This window comes from Somniosus microcephalus, chromosome 4, assembly GCF_052327205.1.
Source record: "Somniosus microcephalus isolate GS21.2 chromosome 4, FLI_Smic_1.0, whole genome shotgun sequence".
Lineage (NCBI taxonomy): Eukaryota > Metazoa > Chordata > Chondrichthyes > Squaliformes > Somniosidae > Somniosus > Somniosus microcephalus.
Genome location: NC_140990.1, coordinates 9,494,332 through 9,513,775, shown reverse-complemented (window position 1 = coordinate 9,513,775; position 19,444 = coordinate 9,494,332). Strand labels below are relative to the sequence as shown.

General features: G+C 48.2%; 1 protein-coding gene across 1 annotated transcript in view; it reads left to right on the top strand.

The window, feature by feature from the left end:
- LOC147118261 (uncharacterized) overlaps positions 1-11,427 on the top strand; it is a 28,056-nt gene extending 16,629 nt beyond the window's left edge. The window contains exon 2 of the mRNA XM_085984346.1: positions 7,923-11,427. Within this exon, the coding sequence (XP_085840472.1) occupies positions 8,015-9,388 (1,374 nt within the window). The 5' untranslated portion in view covers positions 7,923-8,014 and the 3' untranslated portion in view covers positions 9,389-11,427. The remainder of the gene's footprint in view (positions 1-7,922) is intronic.
- The last annotated feature ends 8,017 nt before the right edge of the window (positions 11,428-19,444 follow it).

The following is a 19,444-nucleotide window of genomic DNA, read 5'->3' as shown; positions in this document are numbered from 1 at the left end:
ATCATTTAAACCCCGCGCCGCTGATGATAGCGGAACGATTTAAATTTTACAGAAGAACGCAGTTGAAAGACGAAAGCAACGCTGAATTTTTAATTGAACTACGTAAGCTATCGAAGTGCTGTCAGTTTGGGACAGGGCTAGCAGATGCGCTGAGAGATAAATTTGTGTGTGGATTGTTAAAAGAAGGAACACAAAAGCGACTGCTTGAAGAGAATGATCTTACGCTTGATAAAGCTGTCGCTATTGCAGCATCGCAAGAAGCCGCAGCCAGAGGCACTGTGGAAATGCAGCTACGGTCACCGGAACTCTGCACCAATCAAATGGTCTTGAGTACAGTAAAATGTTATCGTTGTGGAAAGACAACGCACGATCAGAACCAGTGCTGGTTCAAAAATCAGGAATGCAGAAAATGTGGCAGGCTTGGTCACATAGCTAAAGTATGCCGGTCAGGAAAGAAGACCAGCAACAAAAAGTCACCGCAGGAAAAGTACAAAAAGGTACACAAGGTGACAGAGAACAGTTCAAACGAACAGAAGTCAGATTCAGACGCCAGCAGTAATGAACTGGGTAGTCTAAGAGTACACAATGTTGGTAAGGAAGCAGACCTCCAAACAATTTGGGTCACACTTCAGATAGCAGGAGTCCAAGTGAAGATGGAATTGGACACTGGATCGGCATTGACGGTCATGAATAAGAAAGATTACAAAAGGTTATTCCCACATATTCCCCTACGGGATACGGAGATTGTATTGAAAACATACACGAGGCAAAGAGTATACCCCATCGGGAAGATAGAGGTAAAGGTGGTCCACAAGGGCAAAGAAAGCCGAGGAATGGACTTATATGTGCTACCTGAGGGAGGTCCACCACTACTGGGACGGGAGTGGATTAGGAAAATAAATATGGACTGGCATTCCTTAAAAGCACTAACGGTAGATTCCGGTACAAAAGATGTCAAACCTAAACGATTGTCCAGAATATTGGACAATGCTAAAGAGGTGTTCCAACAAGGACTGGGAACACTGAGAGGAATTATGGCAAACATCAAGATTGAAGAACATGCAAACCCGAAATTTTTCAAAGCCAGACCGGTACCTTATGCAATACGACCTGCTGTGGAAACTGAGCTGGAAGGGCTAGAACGTTCAGGAGTACTGTCTAAGGTAGACTGGAGTGAGTGGGCCACGCCCATTGTCCCAGTCATGAAGCGTTCATCGAGCAACAAGCCGGGGGAACCGGGGAAGGTTCGCATCTGTGGTGATTTCAAGATCACTGTTAATCCGGTGCTTCACACGGTGCAGTATCCGCTTCCACGGATTGAGGATATCTTCGCTTCATTGTCTGGCAGGAAACACTTCACCAAGATAGACCTGGCGCAGGCGTACTTACAGATGGAAGTTGAGGAAGAGTCACGCCAGTATCTCACGATCAACACGCATAGAGGCTTGTACCGGTATAATAGACTGGTTTTTGGAGTGGCATCGGCTCCAGCAATTTGGCAGAGGGCCATGGAGCAGGTATTACAGGGAATTCCAGGTACACAATGTTACCTGGACAATATTCTGATTACAGGAGATGATGACGAGGAACACCTTGCAAACTTGGAACTGGTGCTCACCAGATTGAAAGAATATGGTCTTCGAGTTAATCGCCAGAAATGTGAATTCTTTCAGAAGCGGATCTCGTACTGTGGTCATGTCATTGACCAAGAGGGGCTTCATAAGTCTCCTGACAAAATTGAAGCTGTTGTGAAGGCTCCCGCTCCGGATAATGTATCCCAATTGAGGTCGTTTCTAGGGTTGATTAACTATTACCATAAGTTTCTGCCAAATTTATCCACGGTGCTGCACCCGCTGAACGCTCTTTTGCAGAAGGGAGTACCATGGAAGTGGAGCGAGGACTGTAAGAGGGCCTTTTGCGAAAGCAAGGCATTGATCACCTCAGAGGAAGTGTTGGCTCACTTCAAACCAACGCTGCCTATTCGTTTGGCTTGTGATGCTTCTCCATATGGTATTGGGGCAGTACTCTCACACAAGTTGCCAAATGGCCAGGAGAGGCCAGTTGCGTTCGCATCCAGATCATTGACTTCCGCTGAGCGCAATTATGCTCAGATAGATAGGGAGGCTCTCAGCCTTGTGTGGGGAGTAAAGAAGTTTAATCATTACCTGCAGGGCCAAAAGTTTACACTTCTGACAGACCACCAGCCGTTGGTATCCATTTTTAACCCTAAGAAGGGTGTTTCGGTGATGACAGCACAGAGACTCCAGAGATGGTCCCTTTTCCTAGGGGCACATCAATATCAGATAGAATTCAAAGGTACAAAGCAGCATGGTAATGCTGATGGGCTGTCGCGCCTGCCACTACCTACAGAGGAGGAGGCACCGACGGTTGACCCTGTTGAGTTATTTCACTCGACCATCATCGAATGTTTACCAGTCACCAATGCAAGTATTGAAAGAGAAACCAGGAACGACCCGACACTGTCCAGGGTCTACGAAGTGACAGTGAAGGGATGGCCAGCACATGGTGATCCACTGTTACCGGCATTCTCAGCAAGACGAGAACAGCTGTCCGTCTGTCAAGGAACATTGATGTATGGAACAAGGGTGATTATTCTTCCTAAGTTAAGAGAGAGAGTTCTAAAGGAACTGCATGAAGGTCATCTGGGGGGAGTCAAGATGAAAAGCCTTGCTAGGGCTTATGTGTGGTGGCTGGGTATCGACCAACAGATAGAGGATCTGACGAAAAGCTGCTCAGGGTGCCAAAAAGTGCAAAATGCACCTCCGATTGCACCGCTGCATCCATGGGAATGGCCTTCAACCCCATGGCAACGTGTACATATTGACTTTGCTGGTCCTTTCATGGACTCCATGTTTTTAATTGCGGTGGACGCACATTCTAAATGGCCAGAAGTGATTAAGATGACTACCACTACCTCGGAAAAGACGATCGCGGTGTTGAGAACGATATTTGCGAGAAATGGATTGCCAGAACAAATATGTTCAGACAACGGACCGCAGTTCGTGTCAGAAGAATTCCAGGGATTCATGAAGAAGAATGGGGTGAAACATTATACCTCTGCCCCATATCATCCGGCTACAAACGGGTTGGCAGAGAGGTTTGTACAAACGTTTAAAAAAGCAATAAAGGCCATGAGCAAAGATCAGATTCCACTACAACACAAGGTGGACAAATTCCTACTGGCATATCGAAACGCCACTCATGCAGTGACAAACCAAAGTCCTGCCATGATGTTCTACAACAGGAGGTTGCGGTCCAGGTTGGACTTGTTAAAACCAAATGTGCGGAGGGAAGTTGAAAACAAACAGTTCCAGCATATAAATAACAAGACCACTCGGAGTTTCGAAATAGGACAACCAGTGTTAGCCCGGGACTATAAAAATGAGAAATGGCAATCTGGAACAATTCGGGCCAGACAAGGACCCCTGATGTACACGGTAGATATTGGTGAAAATGTAATACGGCGTCATGCTGACCAACTGGTAGAATCGAGAACAAGGGTCGAACCCATGGTTACGGCAGAGACAACCGTGAAAGAAGTTAGTGAACCTGAAGCATCTACCTCAGAAGTGAATGTACCTGATGATGATGTCCAATCCATAAGAGACCAACTAGATGAGTCACCCCAGCAACGAGAATCAGAGACCCCTGAAAGGCGTTATCCAACTCGAATCAGGAGGCCTCCTCAGAGACTGAATCTTTAAACTGTTTTGCATGAAGTTGTATGTTATTATGTTATGTTAAATGGGGATATAACTGTTAAGCTAAAAAGGAAGGATTGTGGTGTATGTAACCTGTTCCACCTTAAGAGAACTACCTTAAGAGATGTACTACTTTCTCTTGGCTGCTGTATACTGTAATACCGGTGGTGACCACACCGGTATATAAGTGTTGTGCAAGGATTTGCTGGGCAGTTCAGCCCTGACCTTCGAATAGTAAAGACCTGTTAAAAGTTATTCTTGTTGTCTGTGTCCAGTGATTGATCTTAAACCTAACTGGAACATACAGACTCAACAGCCACCACCTCTGGTGGGTCTGTCCTGCCGGTGGGACAGGACATACCCAGGGATGGTGATGGTGGTGTCTGGGACATTGGTTGTAAGGTATGATTCGGTAATTATGACTATGTCAGGCTGTTGCTTGACTAGTCTGTGGGACAGCTCTCCCAATTTTGGTACAAGCCCCCAGATGTTGGTAAGGAGGACTTTGCAGGGTCGACAGGGCTGGGTTTGCCGTTGTCGTTTCCGGTTCCGAGGTCGATGCCGGGTGGTCCGTCCGGTTTTATTCTTATTGTTTTTCGTAGCGGTTGTTTACAACTGAGTGGCTTGCTGGGCCATTTCAGAGGGCGGGTTGTCTTATGAGGAAAGGTTGGACAGGCGAGGCTTGTATCCGCTGGAGTTTAGAAGAGTAAGAGGTGACTTGATTGAAACATATAAGATCCTGAGGGGTCTGGACAGGGTGGATGTGGAGAGGATGTTTCCTCTTGTGGGAGAATCTAGAACTAGGGGTCACTGTTTAAAAATAAGGGGTCGCCCATTTTAGACAGAGATGAGGAGAAATTTTTTCTCACAGAGGGTCGTGAGTCTTTGGAACTCTCTTCCTCAGAGGGCGGTGGAAGCAGATTCTTTGAATATTTTTAAGGCAGAGGTAGATAGATTCTTGGTAAGCAAGGGGGTGAAAAGTTATCGGGGGTAGGTGGGAATGTGGAGTAATCAGATCAGCCATGATCTTATTGAATGGCGGAGCAGGCTCGAGGGGCCGAGTGGCCGACTCCTGCTGCTAATTTGTATGTGACCTATGCCCATTAACTCCCAGGTCCCTCTGTCCCTGCACACTGTTTAAAACTGTGCCATTAAGTGTATATTGCCTCTCCCTGTTCCTTCTGCCAAAATGCATCACCACACACTTCGATTGGGTCGATTGGGCTTATACTCGCTGGAGTTTAGAAGAATGAGAGGGGATCTCATTGAAACTTATAAAATTCTAACAGGACTAGACAGACTTGATGCAGGAAGGATGTTCCCGATGGTCGGGGTGTCCAGAACCAGGGGTCACAGTCTAAGGATAAGGGGTAAGCCATTTAGGACTGAGATGAGGAGGAATTTCTTCACCCAGAGAGTGGTGAACCTGTGGAATTCTCTACCACAGAAGACAGTTGAGGCCAATTCATTAAATATATTCAGGAAAGAGTTGGATATATTTCTTCAGGCTAAAGGGATCAAGGGATATGGGGAGAAAGCAGGGACCGGGTACTGAATTTGGATGATCAGCCATGATCTCATTGAATGGCGGAGCGGGCTCGAGGGGCCGAATGGCCGACTCCTGCTCCTATCTTCTATGTTTCTCTGTATTAAATTCCCTCTGCCACCTGTCTGCCCATTCTGCTCACCTTTCTATGTCCTGTTGCAGTCGATTAGTATCACCCTCATTGTCTGCCCATTCTGCTAGCCTTTCCATGTCCTGTTGCAGTCGATTAGTATCACCCTCACTGTCTGCCCATTCGGCTAGCCTTTCCATGTCCTGTTGCAGCCGATTGGTATCACCCTCGCTGTCTGCCCATTCGGCTAGCCTTTCCATGTCCTGTTGCAGTCGATTGGTATCACCCTCACTGTCTGCCCATTCTGCTCGCCTTTCCATGTCCTGTTGCAGTCGATTGGTATCACCCTCACTGTCTGCCCATTCTGCTCACCTTTCCATGTCCTGTTGCAGTCGATTGGTATCACCCTCACTGTCTGCCCATTCTGCTCACCTTTCCATGTCCTGTTGCAGTCGATTAGTATCACCCTCACTGTTTGCCACACTCCCAAGTTTGGTGTCATCGGCTAATTTAGAAATTCTACACTGCACTGCAATATCCAGGTCATTTATATATGTATGTATGTATGGAGATGAGATGAGCAGGCTCGAAGGGCCGAATGGCCGACTCCTGCTCCTATTTCTTATGTTCTTATAAATGCAAGTCTTTCTTGAACCCACAACCTTCTGACTCTGCTATCCACTGAGCCACAGCTGACTCCAGTCTTTTACACAGTTTCATCATAACTTCCTTGCTTTTGCACTCTACGCCTCTCCTAAAGCAGGGGAGTTATGATGAATTGTTAAACAGTTGTTTTTGCAGAGTGACCAAGGCTGTCTGTAGGAAACAATTGTGCATTTGAAAGCAGCTTGTATTGTGAAGTTTGTGCCCCTTTGCCAGGCCCGCTGCCTGCGGCCCCTCTCCCAGATTCCAGCCCCAGCTCTGTGCTGACTGAGCTGCTCTCACCTGGGGACAGCGCGTCACAATCGGCCCCAGCGCACCTGAGCTGGAGAGGAGGCCCCGCCCCCTAGCCGCGCCGCCATTGGTTGGAGGACCAGGCCGCCCAGTTCAGTCCTCCCAGCCCAGCCCTGTTCCTATTGGTCAGCGCTCCCGTCAGTCAGAATCACATTGCTCCGGCTCACTCCGCCGCCCCCGCGTGGCTCAATCCGCTCCGTTCGGCGTCCGCGGAGGTCCCGCCCGCCCGACTCTCAGGTTTGTTTTTTCTCGTATTTTACTTTATAATCTCGCTCTCCGCTCACCCCTCACCTCGATTTAAAACATCAACTCAAATTTCTCTCCACGGATGTTGCCTGACCTGCTGAGTTTTTCCAGCATTTTCTGTTGTTATTTCGGATTTCCAACATCTGCAGCATTTTGCTATCGTTTCTTGACTTTACCCCGGCCGCTGATTCCGCCTCTTCCCCTGGCAGTCTGGTTTTGTGGTGGGCCCGAATGAGCATGCGCGGCCCCGCCTCTCCACATTTAAAGGGACACCCACCCCCTCCACATTCAAAGGGACTCCCTCCCCCCTCCACATTTAAAGGGACTCCCTCCCCCCTCCACATTTAAAGGGACACCCACCCCCTCCATATTTAAAGGGACTCCCTCCCCCCTCTCGTGTGTTCTTCTGATTAAAGGGTCTGTGACAATTCCCCCGGCCACCGCACTTTAGCAAGGATGTGAAAGACCTTGAGACCCAGCCAGTGGCTCAGTTGAGAGCACCCTCGTCTCTCAGTCAGAAAGTTGTGGGTTGAAGGTCCCCACTCCAGGGACTCGAGCACATAAACCTAGGCTGATGGTCTGGGGCAGTGCCGAAGGAGCGCCGCCCTGTCGGAGGGTCAGTACTGAGGGAGCGCCGCACTGTGGGAGGGTCAGTACTGAGGGAGCGCCGCACTGTCAGAGGGACAGTACTGAGGGAGCTCCGCACTGTCAGAGGGACAGTACTGAGGGAGCTCCGCACTGTCGGGGCAGTACTGAGGGAGCACCGCACTGTCGGAGGGGCAATACTGAGGGAGCGCTGCACTGTCAGTGCAGCGCTCCCTCAGTACTCTCCCTCTGACAGTGCAGCGCTCCCTCAGTACTCTCCCTCTGTCAGAGGGAAAGTACTGAGGGAGCGCTGCACTGTCGGAGGGGCTGTACTGAGGGAGCGCTGCACTGTCAGAGGGAGAGTACTGAGGGAGCGCTGCACAGTCAGAGGGAAAGTACTGAGGGAGCGCTGCACTGTCGGAGGGGCAGTACTGAGGGAGTGCTGCACTGTCGGAGGGGCTGTACTGAGGGAGCGCCACACTTTCGGAGGGGCAGTACTGAGGGAGCGCCACACTGTCGGAGGGCTGTCTTTCGGATGAGACATTCAGGTGGACATAAACGATCACACTATTTCGAAGAAGGGCAGGAGAGTTATCCCTGGTGTCCTGGCTATTATTTATCATGCAAATTGGCTGCAGTGTTTCCCACATTACAACAGTGACTACTCTTGAAAAAGTACTTCATTGGCTGTAAAACTGTTGGTCGTGAAAGGCGCTGTATAAAGGCCAGTCTTTCTTTATTTTCTCTCCTGTATTTACATTAATTACTTATATAAATCTCTTTTACCGTCTCTTGCAAGGGGAGGAATTGCAGACGGGCAGCTTAACGCAAACTTCACACGAAGATCTGACAGAGTCACTCGATTCATTAGGACCTGAATATCATCGACATATGGAAGTGGAAAGCAGCAATCAGAGTGCGGGCAAACTGCACACGTGTCTTGTGTGTGGACGTGGATTCAACCAAAGGTGCAGCCTGTGGAGACACGAGTGTAACCAAAGCGAGGAGAATCCGTGCAAATGTCGGGAATGCGGGAAGGGATTCAGTTGCCTTTCCGAGCTGGAGACTCATCAATGCAGTCACTCTGTGAAATGGCCGTTCACCTGCTCCGTGTGTGGGAAGGGATTCACTCAACAACCCGCCCTGCTGAGACACCGGCGAGTTCACACCGGGGAGAAGCCATTCGCCTGCTCTCACTGTGAAAAGAGGTTTAACCAGTCTTGCCACCTGTTGATAAATGAGCATGTTCACACCAATGAGAGACCTTTTCAGTGCTCCGACTGCGAGAAGGGCTTCAGAAGATCCAGCGAAGTGATACAGCACCAGCGAGTTCACACCGGGGAGAGGCCGTTCACCTGCTCCGTGTGTGGGAAGGGATTCACTCTCTCCTCCACCCTGCTGAGACACCAGCTGGTTCACACTGACGAGAGGCCGTTTACCTGCTCAGAGTGCGGGAAAGGATTCACTTGTCCCTCCTCTCTGCGGGAACACCAGCGAGTTCACACTGACGAGTGGCCGTTCACCTGCTCCGAGTGCGGGAAAGGTTTTACTCGTCCCTCCGCTGTGCTGATACACCAGCTGGTTCACACTGACGAGAGGCCGTTCTCCTGCTCCAAGTGCGGGAAAGGATTCACTCATCCCTCCAGTCTGCGGGAACACCAGCTGGTTCACACTGACGAGAGGCCGTTTAAATGTTCCGAATGCGACAAGAGTTTCAAATGCTCCAACGGCCTGGAGAACCATCGACACATCCACACCGGGGAGAGGCCGTTCAGCTGCTCTCATTGCGGGAAGAGGTTTACGCACTCATCCAATCTTCGGAAACACCAGTTCAACCACACCGGGAAGAGGCCGTTCCCCTGCTCAGTGTGTGAAAAGGGATTCACCAGTCCATCTCACCTGCTGAGACACCAGCGCACTCACACTGGGGAGAGGCCGTTCCCCTGCTCAGTGTGTGAAAAGGGATTCACCAGTCCATCTCACCTGCTGAGACACCAGCGCACTCACACTGGGGAGAGGCCGTTCCCCTGCCCAGTGTGTGAAAAGGGATTCACCAGTCCATCCGATCTTCTGAAACACCAGTTCACCCACAGCGGGGAGCGGCTGTTCAGCTGCTCTCACTGCGGGAAGAGGTTTACGCACTCATCCACTCTTCGGATACACCAGCGCACTCACACTGGAAAGATGCCGTTCCCCTGCTCAGTGTGTGAAAAGGGATTCACCACTTCAACTCACCTGCTGAGACACCAGCGAGTTCACACCTGAGCGCACTGGTCCCATTCTGCTGTCAATCACATGAAGGACTGTTCTGTGTTAATAATGGCAATTACGGGGTTGTCGGGGGGGGGCGGTTTGAAGACGCTGATAACCCCAGTAACTAGGCTAGAGTTTAAGAGGGGTCAGCCTCGGCTCAGTGGGCGACACTCTCACCTCTGGAGTCAGAAGGTCGTGGGTTTGAGTCCCACTCTGGAGACTTGAGCACGTAATCTAGGCTGACACTCCAGGGCAGTACTAAGGGAGAGCTGCTCTGTCAGAGGTGCCATCTTTCGGATGTGACATTAAACCACTGCCCCGTCTGCCCTCTCAGGTGGGTGTAAAAGATCCCGTGGCCGCTATTTTGAAAAACGGAAGGGAGAAAGGATCTCAACTTGGAAGATCAGGAAGTAGATGTGAAACTGTAATGTCGCTTGAGATGATTGTAAGACTGAATTTAACTGTGACTGTAATAATCGTGTTTTGTAGGTAACAGAGCGTGGGAAAAACCAGTCCGAATCCAGTATGAGGTGATTTTGGTGGTGCCTCCTGTGTCACTACCACCACAACTACCATGCTTTACGGGTCTAACAGGACCTGTCCCATCAACCAACACGTTTTTAAGTACGAGCTGCACAGTTATGTGGCACAATTCAGACCCGACATTTCCCTATTGTTTGAGGGTTTCACTGAGCTCATGATACAACTGAACTCCTCCCTAAAGCATTTTTTATGTTTTGGAGCAAGACAACTGGAGAATCGATATTGAAATTGAAAGCAGAAGGGACAACACACACTGGTGGGATATTGGGCTTAATACATCAGCATGCCCTTAGGCTCGTATTATTTCACACGCTCTGGTTGTTCTCCAACTTGTAATGATTTTGTATTTGAGATATGTAACCCATGTAGTAAAACTTTGAACTATGTAAGATCAGAAGTTTGTTTGAGATCTACCCAGTTAAACACAAATGTCACAAGGTAGGGAGTCAAAAATTGTTAGGACTAATAAGACAACATAGGGACAAACATGGAAATTCCTCATTGGATTAGGATAATTTCCCATGTACTGGTCATATCCCAACTTGTAGTAATGATGTGCTTACTATTCTACACCTGCTACCTGAAACACCTAAAGTCCAATGCCCAATCACATTTAAATATGATCACAGCCCAGAACATGTTAGAGTTACATAAACGGAAGAAAAATAATCCATATGTAAGATTTTAGTTTTGAGGGGTCGGCAAATGCCTCGCCCTCAAGGTAGGGATATGTAGGATAGGGTGTACCTGTAGGATTTAGTAAACATTATTAAGATTCGATAACCATTCTAATATAACTATAATATGTGAAATTGTATGTTAAGATCCTAAAAGCCTGTATAAAATGGAGAATGGCTGAGAGCAAAGCAGGATGGGATTATGCCAACCTGACTAAAAAGCTCTGTTTAAAATTACAGAAGTAATGGAATGTTGTGCTAAGTTTATGGAGACGAGGACTTCAGCAATATTATGCTTAAAGAGATAAAAACTAGAGAGATAGATAAGAGTTGGACACGTCCTTCATTGCTCCAGCTATCGGATGGACAGACTGTTTTGTCAACATTCTAGGAAGTGTTCTGTGAAAAGTCAAGATCTGAGATAAGGGTAGTTTGTAATGTAGGGAGAAAAAGTCAGAAGGATCAAACAAGGTCATAAGATGGGTAACGAGGGAAGCAAGACTTTTTACCAGGTGTTAGAGGATTAATTACTGCCACGTAGGCAAAAAGAGAGGGAAAAGGGTATAAAGATACAGGTTTTGAACATCAAAAGCAGCGCACCGTGTAACCAGAGATTGATAGGAGCTTCGGTCAACAGAACACAGCAAGATCCCAAGGAAGCGCGCATGGGTCAACGGAACAGAGCAAGATACATCAGGAGACTTGCGCCGTGCTCACTCGGAAGGAACGCCGGGGTTTGAACGAACAGACCGTGACTATCTTCTTGTTAAGGACTACTTCTTTGTACCGGATGTTTAATGCTTAATAAACCTGTTTTACTGATACACAATATACCTGTACCCAGAGAGGTTTGTGTCGTCATGGACTGTTTTACTGATACACAATATACCTGTACCCAGAGCGGTTTGTGTCGTCATGGACTGTTTTACTGATACACAATATACCTGTACCCAGAGTGGTTTGTGTAGTCACGGACTGTTTTACTGATACACAATATACCTGGACCCAGAGTGGTTTGTGTAGTCACAGACACATTATTGTAAGAGCTTTTGAAAGCCACATCAGTCATCGGGAAAATGCTGGAATCCATTGTTAAGGAAGTGGTATTAAGTCACTTAGAAAATCATAACATGATTAGGCAGAGTCAACATGGTTTGATGAAAAGGAAATCGTGTTTGACAAATTTATTAGAGTTTTTTGAGGATGTAACTAGCAGGGTAGATAGAAGGGAACCAGTGGATGTAGTATATTTGGATTTCCAAAAGGCATTTAATAAGGTGCCACATAAAAGGTTATTGCACAAGATTAGGGCTCATGGGGTTGGGGGTAATATAGTAGCATAGATAGAGGATTGGTTAAGGGACTGAAAACAGAGAGCAGGGATAAACAGATCTTTCTCAGGTTGGCAGGCTGTATCTAGTGGGGTGCGGCGTGGATCAGTGTTGGGGTCTCAGCTATTTACAATCTATACTAATGACCTGGATGAAGGGACCGAGTGTAATGTATCCACGTTTGCTGATGATACAAAGCTAGGTGGGACAGTAAGCTGTGAGGAGCCTTTGGACCTTCTGACAATCACCTTGAATCTGTGTCCTCTGGTTCTTGAGCCTTTCGCCAATGGGAACAGTTTCCCTCATTCTACTCTGTCCAGACCCCCCTCACGATTTTGAACCCCTCCATCAAATCTCCCCTTAACCATCTCTGCTCTAAGGAGAACAACCCCAGCTTCTCCAGCCTCTCCAGATAACTGAAGTCCCTCATCCCTGGTACCATTCTGGTCAATCTCCCCTTAACCTTCTCTGCTCTAAGGAGATCAATCCCAGCTTCTCCAGTCTCTCCACATAACTGAAGTCTCTCATTCCTGGCACCATTCTGGTAAATCTCCCCTTAACCATCTCTGCTCTAAGGAGAACAACCCCAGCTTCTCCAGTCTCTCCAGATAACTGAAGTCCCTCATCCCTGGTACCATTCTGGTTAATCTCCCCTTAACCTTCTCTGCTCTAAGGAGAACAACCCCAGCTTCTCCAGTCTCTCCACATAACTGAAGTCCCTCATTCCTGGCACCATTCTGGTCCGTCTCCCCTCAACCTTCTCTGCTCTAATGAGAACAACCCCAGCTTCTCCAGTCTCTCCACATAACTGAAGTCCCACATTCCTGGTACCATTCTGGTAAATCTTTTCTGCAGCCTCTCTAAGGTCTTCACATCCTTCCTAAAGTGCGGTGCCCAGAATTGGACACAATAAGAAAGATAGAAATAGTAGATGCATTCCTGATCATCTTCCAACATTCGATGGAATGTGGAACAGTTCCCATGGATTGGAGGGTAGCTAATGTTACCCCACTATTCAAAAAAGGTGGTAGAGAGAAAACGGGGAATTACAGACCAGTAAGCCTGACATTGGTAGTGGGGAAAATGCTAGAGTCCATTATAAAAGATGTAATAGCAGAGCACTTGGAAAACAATGACTGGATCGGACAAAGTCAACCTGGATTTATTCCAATGTTGGGAGGACTCGTAAAAATCAACATTTCATTGTGCAGTACACACGTCTGCTGCATATATGACAAATAAAATTGAATTGAATTGAAAATTGAATTGAATTGATTTACAAAAGGTAAATCGTGCTTGACTGATCTACTGGATTTTTTGAGGATGGAACTGGTAAAATAGATAAGGGAGAACCAGTGGATGTGATGTATTTGAACTTTCAGAAGGCTTTTGATAAGGTCCCACATAAGAGATTAGTGTGTAATGTTAAGGCACATGGGATTGGCGGCAAGGTATTGACTTGGATAGAGAACTGGTTGGCAGACAGAAAGCAAAGAGTTGGAATAAACGGGTCTTTTTCCGAGTGGCAGGCCGTGACTAGTGGGGTACCGCAGGGATCGGTCCTTGGACCCCAGCTATTCACAATATATATTAATGATCTAGACAAGGGAACTAGATGTAATATCTCCAAATTTGCAGACGACACAAAGCTGGGTGGGCGTGTGTGCTGTGAGGAGGATGCCGAGAAACTCCAGGATGATTTGGACAGGTTGGGTGATTGGGCAAAAGCATGGCAGATGCAATATAACGTGGATAAATGCGAGGTTATCCACTTTGGTGTCAAAAACAGGAAGGCAGATTAATTTTTGAATGGCAATAGATTGGGAGAAGGGGAAGTGCAAAGAGGCCTGGGTGTCCTTGTGCACCAGTCGCTGAAGGTAAGCATGCAGGTGCAGCAGGCGGTTAAGAAGGCAAATGGTATGTTGGCCTTCGTAGCGAGAGGGTTTGAGTACAGGAACAAGGATGTCTTGCTGCAATTGTACAGGGCTTTGGTGAGACCACATCTTGAGTATTGTGTGCAGTTTTGGTCGCCTTATCTGAGGAATGATGTTCTTGCCATGGAAGGAGTTCAGCAAAGATTCACCAGGCTGATACCTGGGATGGCAGGAATGACATATGAAGAGTGATTGGGACGATTGGGCTTGTACTCGCTGGAGTTTAGAAGAATGAGAGGGAATCTCATTGAAACTTTTAAAATTCTGACAGGACTGGACAGACTAGATGCAGAAAGGATGCTCCCGATGGTCGGGGAGTCCAGAACCAGGGGTCACAGTCTAAGGATAAGGGGTAAGCCATTTAAGACAGAGATGAGGAGGAATTTCTTCACCCAGAGAGTGGTGAACCTGTGGAATTCTCTACCACAGAAGGCAGTAGAGGCCAATTCATTAAATATATTCAAGAAGGATTTGGATATATTTCTTAAGGCTAAAGGAATCAAGGGATATGGGGAGAAGGCAGGGACAGGGTACTGAATTTGGATGATCAGCCATGATCTCATTGAATGGCAGAGCAGGCTCGAAGGGCCGAATGGCCGACTCCTGCGCCTATCTTCTATATTTCTATGTTTCTATACAGTGCAGGAGGAGGCCATTCAGTCCCTCAAGCTTGCTCCGCCATTCAATGAGATCATGGCTGGTCTGCAGCCTCACTCCATATACCCGCCAATCACAGCTTCTCCAGTCTCTCCACATAACTGAAGTTCCTTGTTCCTGGAACCATTCTGGTAAATCTTTTCTGCAGCCTCTCTAAGACCTTCACATCCTTCCTAAAGTGAGGTGCCCAGAATTGGACACAATAAGAAAGAAAGACTTATATTTATAAGAACATAAGAAATAGGAGCAGGAGTCGGCCATTCGGCCCTTCGAGCCTGCTCCGCCATTCAATGAGATCATGGCTGATCTTCTACCTCAACTCCATTCACCTGCCCCATCCCCATATCCGTTGATGCCCTTACTAGTCAGAAATCTATCAACTTCTGTTTTGAATATACCCAATGACTGAGCCTCCACCGCCCTCTCGGGTAGAGAATTCCAAAGATTCACCACCCTCTGTGTGAAGAAATTTCTTCTCATCTCAGTCCTGAATGGCCTACCCTTTAGCCTGAGGCTGTGGGCCCTGGTTCTAGACTCCCCAGCCAAGGGAAACATTCTCCCAGCATCCACCCTATCAAGCCCTGTAATAATTGTGTATGCTTCAATGAGATTCCTTCTCATTCTTCTGAATTCAAGAGAATACAGGTCTAGTTTACTCAATCCCTTGTCATACGACAGTCCCGCCATCCCAGGAATCAATCTCGTGAACCTTTGTTGCACTCCCTCTATGGCAAGTATATCCTTTCTTAGGTAAGGAGACCAAAATTGTACACAGTACTCCAGGTGTGGTCTCACCAAGGCCCTATGTAATTGGAGGCAGCGTTGGTGCTACCTCTCCAGTGATTTGAGGTGCACTGGAGAGGTACCACCAACGCTGCCTCCGCAAGATCCTGCAAATTAATTGGCAGGATAGACGCACCAACGTCAGTGTTCTCGCTCAGGCCAACATCCCCAGCATCGAAGCTTTGACCATGCTCGATCAGCTCCGATGGATGGGTCACATTGTCCGCATGCCCGATACGAGACTCCCAAAACAAGCGCTCAACTCGGAGCTCCGGCAAGGCAAGAGAGTCCCAGGTGGACAGAGGAAATGCTTCAAGGACACCCTCAAAGCCTCCTTGAAAAAGTGCAACATCCCCACTGATAGCTGGGAATCTCTGGCCCAAGACCGCACAAAGTGGCGGAGAAGCATCTGGGAAGACGTCGAACAACTTGAGTCTCTTCGCCAGGAGTAAGCAGAAGCCAAGCGCAAAGAGCGTACGTCAACCCAAACACCCCACTCACCCGCCCCTTCAACCACCGTCTGCCCCACCTGTGTGGACTCATCAGTCACCTGCGAACTCATTGTTAATGTGTAAGCAAGTCATCCTTGCTTCCGAGGGACTGACTAAGAAGAAAATATAACTGGAGTAAGACTTCTTTACTCCTATACTCAAATCCTCTTGTAATGAAGGCCAGCATACCATTTCCCTTCTTAACCGCCTTTCACGACCACCGGACATCACAAAGCGCTTTACAGCCAATGAAGTACTTTTGAAGTGTAGTCACTGTTGTAATGGGGGAAACGCAGCAGCCAATTTGCGCACAGCAAGCTCCCACAAACAGCAATGTGATAATGACCAGGTAATTTGTTTTTTCGTCATGTTGATTGAGGGATAAATATTGGGCTCAAAACACCAGGGATAACTTCTTCAAAATAGCACCACGGGATCTTTTACGTCCACCTGAGGGGGCAGACGGGGGCCTCGGTTTAACATCTCATGCGTAAGACAGCACCTCCGACACTTCAGCGCTCCTTCATTACTGCCCCTCCGACAATGCAGCACTCCCACAGCATTGCTCCCCCCAACAGTACAGCGCTCCCGCAGTACTGCCCCTCCGAGAGGGCCGTGCCCCCTAAGCACCGCCCCTCGGACAGTGCAGCACTCCTTCAGTACTGCCCCTCCGACAGTGCGGCGCTCCCTCAGTACTGCCCCTCCGACAGTGCGGCGCTCCCTCAGTACTGCCCCTCCGACAGTGCCGCACTCCCTCAGTACTGCCCATCCAACAGGGCAGCGCTCCCTCAGTACTGCCCCTCCGACATTGCAGCGCACCCTCAGTACTGCCCCTCCGACAGTGCCACGCTCCCTCAATACTGCCCCTCCAACAGGGCAGCGCTCCCTCAGTACTGCCCCTCTGACCGTGCAGCACTCACTGAGCACTGCCCCTCCGTCAATTCGGCGCTCCCTCAGTACTGCCCCTCCGACAGTGCGGAACTCCCTCAGTACTGCCCCTCCAACAGTGCGGCAATCCCTCAGTACTGCCCCGCCGACAGTGCGGCGCTCCCTCAGCACTGCCCTTCCGACAGTGCGGTGCTCCCTCAGTACTGCACTGGAGTGTCAACCTTGCTTTATGTGCTCAAGTCCTTGGAGCGGGATTTGAACCCACAACCTTCTGACTCTGCTATCCACTGAGCCACAGCTGACTCCAGTCTTTCACAGTTTCAATATAACTTCCTTGCTTTTGCACTCTACGCCTCTCCAAAAGCAAGGGAGTTATGATGAATATTTAAACAGTTTTTTTGCAGAGTGACCAAGGCTGTCTGTAGGAAAAAAATTTGCATTTCAAAGAAGCTTGTATTGTAAAGCTTGGATTTATAAATAGGGCCCAGTGCACAGAGCAAAGAGGCAATGATAAACTTGTAATAACAGAAAATGATGGAAACACTCAGGCAACATTTAATCTGATATAAGCTAATAGAATGTTATTGTTTATTGCGAGGGGAATTGAATACAAAAGTAGGGAGGTTATGCTTCAGTTATACAGGGCATTGGTGAGACCACATCTGGAGCACTGTGTACAGTATTGGTCTCCTTATTTAAGGAAGGATGTAAATGCGTTGGAAGCAGTTCAGAGAAGGTTTACTAGATTAATACCTGGAATGGGTGGGTTGTCTTATGAGGAAAGGTTGGACAGGCTAGGCTTGTATCGCTGGAGTTTAGAAGAGTAAGAGGTGACTTGATTGAAACATATAAGCTCCTGAGGGGTCTGGACAGGGTGGATGTGGAGAGGATGTTTCCTCTTGTGGGAGAATCTAGAACTAGGGGTCACTGTTTAAAAATAAGGGGTCGCCCATTTAAGACAGAGATGAGGAGAAATTTTTTCTCTCAGAGGGTCGTGAGTTTTTGGAACTCTCTTCCTCAGAGGGCGGTGGAAGCAGATTCTTTGAATATTTTTAAGGCAGAGGTAGATAGATTCTTGGTAAGCAAGGGGGTGAAAAGTTATCGGGGGTAGGTGGGAATGTGGAGTAATCAGATCAGCCATGATCTTATTGAATGGCGGAGCAGGCTCGAGGGGCCGAGTGGCCGACTCCTGCTGCTAATTTGTATGTGACCGATGCCCATTAACTCCCAGATCCCTCTGTCCCTGCACACTGTTTAAAACTGTGCCATTAAGTGTATATTGCCTCTCCCTGTTCCTTCTGCCAAAATGCATCACCGCACACTTCGATTGGATCGATTGGGCTTATACTCGCTGGAGTTTAGAAGAATGAGAGGGGATCTCATTGAAACTTACAAAATTCTAACAGGACGAGACAGACTAGATGCAGGAAGGATGTTCCCGGTGGTTGGGGAGTCCAGAACCAGGGGTCACAGTCTAAGGATAAGTGGTAAGCCATTTAGGACAGAGATGAGGAGGAATTTCTTCACCCAGAGAGTGGTGAACCTATGGCATTCTCTACCACAGAAGGCAGTTGAGGCCAATTCATTAAATATATTCAAGAAAGAGTTGGATATATTTCTTAAGGCTAAAGGGATCAAGGGATATGGGGAGAAAGTAGGGACAGGGTATTGAGTTTGGATGATCAGCAATGAGCTCAATGAATGGCGGAGCAGGCTCGAGGGGCCGAATGGCCGACTCCTGCTCCTATCTTCAATGTTTCTCTGTATTAAATTCCCTCTGCCACCTGTCTGCCCATTCTGCTCACCTTTCCATGTCCTGTTACAGCCGATTGGTATCACCCTCACTGTCTGCCCATTCTGCTTGCCTTTCCATGTCCTGTTACAGCCGATTGGTATCACCCTCACTGTCTGCCCATTCTGCTCACCTTTCCATGTCCTGTTACGGTCGATTGGTATCACCCTCACTGTCTGCCCAGTCTGCTCGCCTTTCCATGTCCTGTTGCAGTCGATTGGTATCACCCTCACTGTTTGCCCATTCTGCTAGCCTTTCCATGTCCTGTTGCAGTCGATTGGTATCACCCTCACTGTCTGCCCATTCTGCTAGCCTTTCCATGTCCTGTTGCAGTCGATTGGTATCACCCTCACTGTCTGCCCATTCTGCTAGCCTTTCCATGTCCTGTTGCAGTCGATTGGTATCACCCTCACTGTCTGCCCATTCTGCTAGCCTTTCCATGTCCTGTTGCAGCCGATTGGTATCACCCTCACTGTTTGCCCATTCTGCTAGCCTTTCCATGTCCTGTTGTAGTCGATTGGTATCACCCTCACTGTCTGCCCATTCTGCTAGCCTTTCCATGTCCTGTTGCAGTCGATTGGTACCACCCTCACTGTCTGCCCATTCTGCTAGCCTTTCCATGTCCTGTTGCAGTCGATTGGTACCACCCTCACTGTCTGCCCATTCTGCTAGCCTTTCCATGTCCTGTTGCAGTCGATTGGTATCACCCTCACTGTCTGCCCATTCTGCTAGCCTTTCCATGTCCTGTTGCAGCCGATTGGTATCACCCTCACTGTTTGCCACACTCCCAAGTTTGGTGTCATCGGCAAATTTAGAAATTCTATGATGTGGAGATGCCGGTGTTGGACTGGGGTGGACAAATGTAAGAAGTCACACAACACCAGGTTATAGTAAAATGGCTTTATTTGAAATCACAAGCTTTCGGAGCACTGCGCCTTCGTCAGGTGAAGTGAAGAGTTGCATATAAGCACA